At 48.6% G+C, this 12,056-nt stretch overlaps 1 protein-coding gene across 1 annotated transcript in view; it reads right to left on the bottom strand.

The window, feature by feature from the left end:
- The window catches only part of ABR (ABR activator of RhoGEF and GTPase), a 427,958-nt gene extending 420,307 nt beyond the window's left edge, over positions 1–7,651 (bottom strand). The window contains exon 1 of the mRNA XM_069761141.1: positions 7,006–7,651. Within this exon, the coding sequence (XP_069617242.1) occupies positions 7,006–7,519 (514 nt within the window). The 5' untranslated portion in view covers positions 7,520–7,651. The remainder of the gene's footprint in view (positions 1–7,005) is intronic.
- Between the last annotated feature and the right edge of the window lie 4,405 nt (positions 7,652–12,056).

The raw sequence follows: 12,056 nt of genomic DNA on the forward strand, positions 1-12,056 counted from the left end.
GCAATCCCTACCATGATCCCGGGTCGGCTGCAATCCCTACCATGATCCAGGGTCGGCTGCAATCCCTACCATGATCCCGTGTCGGCTGCAATCCCTACCATGATCCCGGATCGGCTGCGATCCCTACCATGATCCCGGGTCGGCTGCGATCCCTACCATGATCCCGGGTCGGCTGCGATCCCTACCATGATCCCCGGTCGGCTGCGATCCCTACCATGATCCCCGGTCGGCTGCGATCCCTACCATGATCCCCGGTCGGCTGCGATCCCTACCATGATCCCCGGTCGGCTGCAATCCCTACCATGATCCCCGGTCGGCTGCGATCCCTACCATGATCCCCGGGCGGCTGCGATCCCTACCATGATCCCCGGTCGGCTGCGATCCCTACCATGATCCCCGGTCGGCAGCGATCCCTACCATGATCCCCGGTCGGCTGCAATCCCTACCACGATCCCGGGTCGGCTGCAATCCCTACCGTGATCCCGGGTCGGCTGCGATCCCTATCATGATCCCGGGTCAGCTGCGATCCCTACCATGATCCCGGGTCTCCATCTCTGATTCTATTACAATCCTGCACTCTTTTTCCTTACATACATGAAGTCATTTATCATGCAGCTTTCCACAAACATTTAAGCAAACTTTATTTTTTGCCTTCATTCTACGAATACATTTACAATTGCAAACTAAACTGAAGGGGGAAAAAAACAAACTGAACACGTATTTAAAAAATAAAAAATAGATTTTATTCAATCTTTTGGGGGGTTTTTATGTCACAATCTGTGCTAAAAGAAAAACAAATACTCACCTCTCGCTACTAAGGCTACTTCTCAACTCATTTTCTGAATTCTGAAAATCCACATGTAGCAGCAATAAACTGACAAACCCCATTTTGTTTGTTCAAAAGCACCTAATAAGCGCGTTCAACAGTCAGTTTAAAGGGGGAGGTGAGCTGTGACACCAATTATTGTGAATGGTAGATCGTGTGTTATCAGTTGTGAATAGGGGCACTATCCATCATTTTAATCCTGCCTGTGATGATAATGAGACTGCTGAAAACAGTTCTTGTTGATCAGCATGGTGAGAGCAGCAGGAAACCTTCCTACATCGGCAGGTTCTCAGCTCTTCCGGCTTCTGAGGAGCTGTATGATGGCTCAAAGAGCAAATATTCTGCACATGGAATAGGTGGAGAAAAGGGTCAACATGATGGACCCAGGACTTTAACTATATGTACGGAATTCATTACCGGAGAGCAGCTTTATATTATATAGATGAGGGTTCCATTATTATGGAGGCTGCCATCATTCCAGAATCGACGCTCTGTTCTAGGGAAAGCTACACCACACCTTTATTTTCGGCTGTAGTCACACAGCCATTTTGTTCACCTGCTTGCTGTTTTGAAAACTGACAACACAATGACCCCTAGAGTTTAAAGGGATTGTTCAGTATTGAGCTTGAGCGCTGCAGCCCCATAGCGGCTGCTGATTGTTATGCCATGAAATAGCTGCACCATTGCCGCATGAGCGCCAGGAAGCCGGTGCGGACATTGCTGGAATGGCGCAGGTACAGTACAATGATCAATAATATAACGACACACGATAAGGATGTCTCAGTATTCCATCAGTTTTTCTATATGTATTTGCACTTTATAATGTATAGTTGATCTACTTTTGCCCAATAAAATACAAAAAAAAAAAAGGACAGCAATTAAATGCAAATACTGATATATTTTAAGCGCTTCCAAACACTTTAAAGGGAACCTGTCACCCCCAAAATCGAAGATGAGCTGCAGCCACAGGCATCAGGGGCTTATCTACAGCATTCTCTAATGCTGTAGATAAGCCCCCAATGTAAAGGTACCGTCACACTAAGCGACGCTGCAGCGATACCGACAACGATGTTGATCGCTGCAGCGTCGCTGTTTGGTCGCTGGAGAGCTGTCACACAGACCGCTCTCCAGCGACCAACGATGCTGGTAACCAGGGTAAACATCGGGTTACTAAGCGCAGGGCCGCGCTTAGCAACCCGATGTTTACCCTGGTTACCATCGTTAAAGTAAAAAAAACAACCACTAAATACTTACCTACCGATGTCTGTCCACGGCGCTGTGCTTCTCTGTACTGGCTGTGAGCACAGCGGCCGGAAAGCAGAGCGGTGACGTCACCGCTCTGCTTTCCGGGCGCTGTGCTCACAGCCAGAGCAGAGAAGCACAGCGCCGGGGACAGACAGCGGTAGGTAAGTATTTAGTGGTTGTTTTTTTTTACTTTAACGATGGTAACCAGGGTAAACATCGGGTTACTAAGTGCGGCCCTGCGCTTAGTAACCCGATGTTTACCCTGGTTACCAGCGAAGAAATCGCTGAATCGGCGTCACACACGCCGATTCAGCGATATCAGCAGGAGAGCCAGCGACGAAATAAAGTTCTGGACTTTCTTCCCCGACCAGCGACATCACAGCAGGGGCCTGATCGCTGCTGCCTGTCACACTGGACGATATCGCTAGCGAGGACGCTGCAACGTCACGGATCGCTAGCGATATCGTCTAGTGTGACGGTACCTTAACCTGAAAGATGAGAAAAAGAGGTTAGATTATACTCACCCAGGGGCGGTCCGATCCGATGGGCATCGTGGTCCGGTCCCTCCAATCTAATTACAAGGACGTCCTCTTCTTGTATTTACACTGCGGCTCCGGCGCAGGCGTACATCGTTTACCCTATTGAGGGCAGAGCAAAGTACTGCAGTGCGCAGGCGCCGGGCCCCTCTGACCTTTCCCAGCTATCTATTCATATTTCAGTCGTTCCTTTAACTGATGTAGGTCTCTGTGGCACTAAATTCTGAGCGTGGCCCATTCTCAGCCATTCAAATCTGTGAGATTTGTCAAAAATGGATGATGTTCATCTGGTCCATTAATAAGATTAAAAATAGATAAGACAATTTAGTTCATCAGTTTAAAAAAATGGATGAAAAATAACCAGATATAAAATACGGTACATTCAAAACAAATAACAGTCCCTTTCTTTATGTAAAAACAGAAATGGATGTGTACATACATACACAAAATACTAAAAAAAAAAAAAAAGCACTATGCAAAACATTAGAAAATAATTTGATATTAAGCTCTTTATTCCAAAAATAGTTTGTATTGGTGGCGAGACCTAATATCTTCATTAGGAATAAGGGTCAGGAAGTGATCGCTGCCTTATAAGCATAGTCCCCCCACCCCATCATAGACCCTACCATTTTTTTCAACACATCCTGGAGGTCGTCAGACAATGACCACAGGCACATTGGTGAGAGGACGACATCCTCAGTGACTGTTGCGGAGCTCACCCACCTGTCTGCACGAGTGCCACCACCCTCCGCAGGCGGGCGACGCCTGTATCGTGCGGACGGCTCTTGCAGGGTTATTTTTGGAGCTCTTCCACTTGTAAAGGGAAAGATTCTCCACACTTGAGGTCAGTTTATAGCATTTGTAATGACGAGAGCAGTGGAAATATTGAGCAGACCTGTGGAGAAGATGAATCAGTGCTGCTTATAGGGGATACACTAAAAAGACATAGGAACAAATACATACAAGCAATTCTGTAAGAAGAAATGGGCAGCGCACACGCTCCACTATAGGCCAGAGCCAGCCAAGGAAACAAGGTGCGCGCCAGAGGGGGTTATCCAGGAATATTTGTTTGTTTGGTTTTTTTTTATTATAGGCCAAAAAAAAAAAAACTTATGTAGTTGCTCACTATCTGCCTGTTTGAGGCAGCAGAGATGGGAGCTAGGCCAACTATTCACTGACAATGGTTTTGTGGCTCTTTTGACAGCAACAGACCAGCTACTTCTCTTCTACTTCTGCTCTGTCAATAGGACATGCCTGTCAATGCAATGCTGATTGACAGCCAGCTCCCCACTGCCTGACTGCGGAGAGCCACCAGTAGTACGTTGGCAGGTGCGCCCCGCCGACAGAGCAACCTGGAAGAGAAAGAGCTGCTCTATCGTTTTAGAGCAGTCGAACCGCCAGCAGGAGCGTTCTGTGCTCGCTCTGAGCTGGTGCCGCATAGAACAGACAGGTGGTTAGTAACTACCTGCCTGTTAGCTCTTAGCCCAATAAGAAAGAAATAAAGCTCCTTGAATTGGAAAACTGCTTGTCATTAAAATCAGGAAAACGAGTGTGCATGAGATTTCTGAAACCTCAGCTTTTGCTGGTACAGTAAAACGCAGCTTTTAATTTTTATTTAAAAAAAAAAAACGCAGCAAAAATGTGTGAACATAGTCTAAGACTACAGTGAGGGACATCAGGTGTGAAGCAGCACTCCAGCACTGGTGGCTTTAAAGATGTGTGAGCACAAGGCAGATACACAGCAGACAGATCGTCAGTCATTGTGCCGTCTGTGTGCACAGCAATAAATGAAATACCAAAATGGTAGCCAGCACAGTCTTGTCCGTTATGAGAGCAGGGGCCATGGTTATCCACATGAAGGGTCTAATTCCAAGAGAAAAATCATTCACAACATTTCTGCAGAAACCTTACAATGAGGAAGAGCTGTCGTGCCAAACCTCAACTTCCTCCTGGGCGGCATCCACACCTGTACTCAACCACAGTATCACCCACAACAGGCAGCCAGTCCGCCCCCAAGACTAAGGTGCCAAGCTGGCGGCCTCCCCCCCCTCCGGGACATGAGAGGCTGGCGGCCTCCCCCCCCCCTCCGGGACATGAGAGGCTGGCGGCCTCCCCCCCCCCCCCCTCCGGGACATGAGAGGCTGGCGGCCTCCCCCCCCCTCCGGGACATGAGAGGCTGGCGGCCTCCCCCCCCTCCGGGACATGAGAGGCTGGCGGCCTCCCCCCCTCCGGGACATGAGAAGCTGGCGGCCTCCCCCCCCCCCCCTCCGGGACATGAGAGGCTGGCGGCCTCCCCCCCCTCCGGGACATGAGAGGCTGGCGGCCTCCCCCCCCTCCGGGACATAAGAGGCTGGCGGCCTCCCCCCCCTCCGGGACATGAGAGGCTGGCGGCCTCCGCCCCCTCCGGGACATGAGAGGCTGGCGGCCTCCCCCCCCTCCGGGACATGAGAGGCTGGCGGCCTCCCCCCCTAGCACTTTCTAATAACGTCGTCCTATTAATGATTCCATTCAGTGAGATTTCTTGTGCCCATGAAGAAAAGCTTATGGGATTCCTGGTCTCATGTGGGGTCAGTGGGCTCCTACACATCAGCTACGAGCACAGGTCCATCATCTGGTGCCCCCACCCAAGAGACGTGACAGAGCAGCCGGTGGCACCACCGCACAATGCCGCATCTACTGATCGAGTGATATCTGTGTCACGCCAGTAATTAGATCACATCTTTACTGGTTAGAGGGGACAATTCTGCCTCGTCCGGGGTCCCAGATATCCCACCTCTGGCCCCAGCTGTACATCACCAGCATTTTCTGAGCATCTGATCCAAAATGTCCTTAAATCAGAGAATTTGATGAAACATTATTATGTAATTGTAGGTTGTCAGCCATCACCTGCTGGGAGTTATAGTTCTACACTTGTACTCCATAACATAGTGTGCTCCCACAGTTTTCCTCATTGACACAACAATTCTCACTTTGGCAACAGGGCAAGCAACATGGACGACACGGGAAACAATTCATGGCGACGATCCGGGGCACAGGCCAGCAGGGCTCCGCTCACATCTGTATAGGAGGCTCAGATGTAAAGTGATTCTCTGGGCAAATGATACTGGGACAGGTCCTGTCAGACGGTGGTCCGACCCCCCACCAATCAGCGGCTCTTCTCCTGAACAGGAGCGGACGTGCAGCGCTGCTCCACACAATGTCTACCTCTGGATGACAGCGGCGATGCTGGCAACTAATCGGTGGGGATGGCGGGTGTTGGATCCGACCTATAAAAAGGTTGGTCACCAATATCATCTGCCTGAAGAACCCCTCTACGGGGTCTCTCCATTATAGTCGATGGGGTCTGTAGTCCACCGCTGAGGTTTGTGATGCGACAGATTCGCCACTGACATTTTCGTATTTCTGTTCTTATGTCAGAAATTAAAGGGGTTAAGAGATTATCACCTACCAGCAGCTGATCAGTGTCCGACCCCCCGAGACCCGCACCAGTAGGTAGGACAGAAATTGCTTATCCCAGTTACAAAATTACCTGGCAGGTCAGACGTCCACCTGACTCCATTCTCTACGGGCGGGTTTAAGAAAAAAATCAAGCGCACATGCGCAGGGGACAGGAAGCGGCGGTCGCACACGCGCAGGACATGGATGGATGGATCGGCGGTCGCACATGCGCAGGACATGGATGGATGGAGCGCCGGTCGCACATGCGCAGGACATGGATGGATGGAGCGCCGGTCGCATATGCGCAGGACATGGATGGATGGAGCGCCGGTCGCACATGCGCAGGACATGGATGGATGGAGCGCCGGTCGCACATGCGCAGGACATGGATGGAGCGGCGGTCGCACATGCGCAGAACATGGATGGATGGAGCGGCGGTCGCACATGCGCAGAACATGGATGGATGGAGCGGTGGTCGCACATGCGCAGGACATGGATGGAGCGGTGGTCGCACATACACCGGGGATGAACGGAGCGGCGGTCGCACAGGCGCTGGGGATGGATGGAGCGGCAGTCGCACATGCGCAGGAGACAGATGGAGCGGCGGTCGCACTTGCGCAGGGGATGGATGAAGCAGTGGTCCCACACGTGCAGGGGACGGACGGAGTGGCGGTCGCACATGCGCAGGGGATGGATGGAGCGGTGGTCGCACAGGCGCAGGGGACGGACGAAGCGGCAGTCGCACAGGACGGACGGAGTGGCGGTCGCACATGCGCAGGGGATGGATGAAGCGGTGGTCGCACATGCGCACTGCGGCACCAGTCTACCAGGGATATAAGCGCTCAGCAATGGCGGTCCCAGTGGTCGGACCCCACCGATCAGCAGCGGATTTTGTGACCGGACCACCCCTGTAATAACGGCAGTGCCCAGAGACTCCCCTGGTCTGATCCCGGCACCTACCTACAGAGTCGTCGTCGTCCCGGTCGGAGCTCAGGTAGCCGTTGCTGCCCCTCTCCGGGGAGCTGTGTCGGGGGGACTCCTCCCGGGGCACACACAGCCAGTCCCTGCGGGGCCCCTCCAGGCTGCGGAGCAGGTTCCCCAGCACGAAGCTGTGGGTGGAGCCGTCGTCATCCTCGTAGTCCGGGTCTGGCACCGGTGGCTGGGCGATGACCGGCGGCGGTGGTGGAGGCGGCGGTACGAGGTTCCGGTAGGACACCCGCTTCGGGGGCGGCGGCGGGGGCACCTTGCTGCGCTGCAGGGGCACCGGCTTCTGCTGCCGGGACAGGGCGCTCTCCAGGTAGGCGACTTTAAACTTCTCCTCGGCCAGGACCTGTTGCAGCCGGCGGAGGTTCTCCTTGCAGCGCTCCAACTCCTGCCGCATGTCCTCCGCCGAGCTGAGCTGCATCACCGGCGCCTCTTCACCGGGGAACTCCACCCGCCAGTGCTGCTCAAATTCCCGGGGGTCCCACATCATATCCGCACCTGAGGCCAGTGAGCAGGGAGGCTCCGCCGGGGGCGGCGGCTGCTGTCAGTGTCCCGGCTCAGGCGGCTCCTTATCCCGGTCACACGGAGCTCATCATCCACACTGCAAACTTTCTCCAAAGCTTCCGCCTGCTGGGCGGGGCTACTGCCAGTGACGTCATCGCCTGTCCACCGTCCGGGTAGAGGGGCGGGGCCAGGCCAGACCTGACTCCTGGGCTGTCAGTGGTGTCCGCTGCCCTGTGCGCTGCCAGAGACCTGGACTGCGACTGACAGCTGAGCCTCCTACCCTCAGTGTGCAGAATTATTTGGTGACTAAAGGAAACACATAAATCTTCAACTTTCAAGTGTTTATTTTCATCTGTTGCAGTCAGAATACCCAAACTAGTCAAATTGTGCAAAAATACATTTCTGACATTTCACAAAAATATATCAGGTGCCAATATTGCCGGCCTTCCTTTCAATAACCAAGATTTATAAGGGGAGTGCTGTCCACAGAATAATGATGCAAACAGGAAAAAGAATAAACAGTCACTGAATTAACCTGAGGCATAAAGTGATAATGTTGCCCAGAAAATGTTATTATAAATAAGGTCACTCGTACAAAAAACGACGTTTCGGCCCTATGAGCCTTTATCAAGGTTATCTGTAGGATAGGCCGTATCTACAGTCATAAAAATGGCCAATTTTATGTGTACCTGGTAGCCCCTTTACAGCATCTCTCTTATACCAGGTCCTACGCTTGCCTTACCTCGCTGAGAATAAACGTCTCCATCTGAATGGGTGCATGTGAAAACCTCTTCCTAGACTAAAATTCTCTCTCTGTGGAGGGGTATTGGACCTGCTGTAATTAAAACACCTGTGACTAGGAGGCGGAGTGCACGATCAGAAGGCTAAAGAATACATTTCAAAAACCTGATCTGCACATCCAAACATAGACTCAGTGTGAACAGGTGCTGAACCCAGAGTCGCCAACTCGTATATAGTTAAGTAAATAAGGCAGCACACTGCAGCGCTAAAACATGCAAACTTGAAAACATGAAATTTGAACTGCATTACTGCACTAGAAATATGAAAAATGAGCACCTGTTCACACTGAGTCTATGTTTGGATGTGCCGGTCAGGTTTTTGAAATGTATTCTTTAGCCTTCTGATCGTGCACTCCGCCTCCTAGCTTCAGGTGTTTTAATTACAGCAGGTCCAATACCCCTCCACAGAGAGAGAGAATTTTAGTCTAGGAAGAGGTTTTCACATGTACCCATTCAGATGGAGACGTTTATTCTCAGCGAGGTAAGGCAAGTTTAGGACCTGGTATAAGAGAGATGCCGTAAAGGGGCTACCAGTTACACATAAAATTGGCCATTTTTATGCGCTAAAAGCTCTCATTTTTCATATTTCTAGTGCAGTAATGCAGTTCAAATTTCGTGTTTTCAAGTTTACATGTTTTAGCGCTGCAGTGTGCTGCCTTATTTACTTAACTATATACGAGTTGGCGACTCTAGGTTCAGCACCTGTTCACACTTAGTCTATGTTTGGATGTGCCGGTCAGGTTTTTGAAATGTATTCTTTAGCCTTCTTATCGTGCACTCCGCCTCCTAGCTTCAGGTGTTTTAATTACAGCAGGTCCAATACCCCTCCACAGAGAGAGAGAATTTTAGTCTAGGAAGAGGTTTTCACATGTACCCATTCAGATGGAGACGTTTATTCTCAGCGAGGTAAGGCAAGTTTAGGACCTGGTATAAGAGAGATGCCGTAAAGGGGCTACCAGGTACACATAAAATTGGCCATTTTTATGCGCTAAAAGCTCTCATTTTTCATATTTCTAGTGCAGTTATGCAGTTCAAATTTCGTGTTCTCAAGTTTACATGTTTTAGCGCTGCAGTGTGCTGCCTTATTTACTTAACTATATACGAGTTGGCGACTCTAGGTTCAGCACCTGTTCACAGTTAGTCTATGTTTGGATGTGCCGGTCAGGTTTTTTAAATGTATCTACAGTCATGGCCAAAATTTTTGAGAATGACACCAAAATTATATTTTCACATGATCTGCTGCCCTCTGGTTTTTATTAGTGTTTGTCTGATGTTTATATCACATACAGAAATATAATTGCAATCATATTATGAGTACCAATAGGTTATATTGACAGTTAGAATGAGTTAATGCAGCAAGTCAATATTTGCAGTGTTGACCCTTCTTCCTCAAGACCTCTGCAATTCTCCCTGGCATGCTCTCAATCAACTTCTGGACCAAATCCTGACTGATAGCAGTCCATTCTTGCATAATCAATGCTTGCATTTTGCCAGAATTTGTTGGTTTTTGTTTGTCCACCCGTCTCTTGATGATTGACCACAAGTTCTCAATGGGATTAAGATCTGGGGAGTTTCCAGGCCATGGACCCAAAATCTCTATGTTTTGTTCCATGAGCCATTTAGTTATCACCTTTGCTTTATGGCAACGTGCTCCATCATGCTGGAAAAAGCATTGTTGGGCGCCAAACTGCTCTTGGACGGTTGGGAGAAGTTGCTCTTGGAGGACATTCTGGTACCATTCTTTATTCATGGCTGTGTTTTTAGGCAAGACTGAGTGAGCCGATTCCCTTGGCTGAGAAGCAACCCCACACATGAATGGTTTCAGAACAAACAGAATGGTTTCAAAACAAAATCCTCTAAACTGCATGCTCGCAAACGCTAGAAGCCTGACAAACAAGATGGAAGAACTAGAAGCAGAAATATCTACAGGTAACTTTGACATAGTGGGAATAACCGAGACATGGTTAGATGAAAGCTATGACTGGGCAGTTAACTTACAGGGTTACAGTCTGTTTAGAAAGGATCGTAAAAATCGGAGAGGAGGAGGGGTTTGTCTCTATGTAAAGTCTTGTCTAAAGTCCACTTTAAGGGAGGATATTAGCGAAGGGAATGAGGATGTCGAGTCCATATGGGTTGAAATTCATGGAGGGAAAAATGGTAACAAAATTCTCATTGGGGTCTGTTACAAACCCCCAAATATAACAGAAACCATGGAAAGTCTACTTCTAAAGCAGATAGATGAAGCTGCAACCCATAATGAGGTCCTGGTTATGGGGGACTTTAACTACCCGGATATTAACTGGGAAACAGAAACCTGTGAAACCCATAAAGGCAACAGGTTTCTGCTAATAACCAAGAAAAATTATCTTTCACAATTGGTGCAGAATCCAACCAGAGGAGCAGCACTTTTAGACCTAATACTATCTAATAGACCTGACAGAATAACAAATCTGCAGGTGGTCGGGCATCTAGGAAACAGCGACCACAATATTGTACAGTTTCACCTGTCTTTCACTAGGGGGACTTGTCAGGGAGTCACAAAAACATTGAACTTTAGGAAGGCAAAGTTTGAACAGCTTAGAGATGCCCTTAATCTGGTAGACTGGGACAATATCCTCAGAAATGAGAATACAGATAATAAATGGGAAATGTTTAAGAACATCCTAAATAGGCAGTGTAAGCGGTTTATACCTTGTGGGAATAAAAGGACTAGAAATAGGAAAAACCCAATGTGGCTAAACAAAGAAGTAAGACAGGCAATTAACAGTAAAAAAGAAAGCATTTGCACTACTAAAGCAGGATGGCACCATTGAAGCTCTAAAAAACTATAGGGAGAAAAATACTTTATCTAAAAAACTAATTAAAGCTGCCAAAAAGGAAACAGAGAAGCACATTGCTAAGGAGAGTAAAACTAATCCCAAACTGTTCTTCAACTATATCAATAGTAAAAGAATAAAAACTGAAAATGTAGGCCCCTTAAAAAATAGTGAGGAAAGAATGGTTGTAGATGACGAGGAAAAAGCTAACATATTAAACACCTTCTTCTCCACGGTATTCACGGTGGAAAATGAAATGCTAGGTGAAATCCCAAGAAACAATGAAAACCCTATATTAAGGGTCACCAATCTAACCCAAGAAGAGGTGCGAAACCGGCTAAATAAGATTAAAATAGATAAATCTCCGGGTCCGGATGGCATACACCCACGAGTACTAAGAGAACTAAGTAATGTAATAGATAAACCATTATTTCTTATTTTTAGGGACTCTATAGCGACAGGGTCTGTTCCGCAGGACTGGCGCATAGCAAATGTGGTGCCAATATTCAAAAAGGGCTCTAAAAGTGAACCTGGAAATTATAGGCCAGTAAGTCTAACCTCTATTGTTGGTAAAATATTTGAAGGGTTTCTGAGGGATGTTATTCTGGATTATCTCAATGAGAATAACTGTTTAACTCCATATCAGCATGGGTTTATGAGAAATCGCTCCTGTCAAACCAATCTAATCAGTTTTTATGAAGAGGTAAGCTATAGGCTGGACCACGGTGAGTCATTGGACGTGGTATATCTCGATTTTTCCAAAGCGTTTGATACCGTGCCGCACAAGAGGTTGGTACACAAAATGAGAATGCTTGGTCTGGGGGAAAATGTGTGTAAATGGGTTAGTAACTGGCTTAGTGATAGAAAGCAGAGGGTGGTTATAAATGGTATAGTCTCTAACTGGGTG

The sequence above is a fragment of the Ranitomeya imitator genome, chromosome 3 (genome assembly GCF_032444005.1).
Source record: "Ranitomeya imitator isolate aRanImi1 chromosome 3, aRanImi1.pri, whole genome shotgun sequence".
Classification (NCBI taxonomy): Eukaryota; Metazoa; Chordata; class Amphibia; order Anura; family Dendrobatidae; genus Ranitomeya; species Ranitomeya imitator.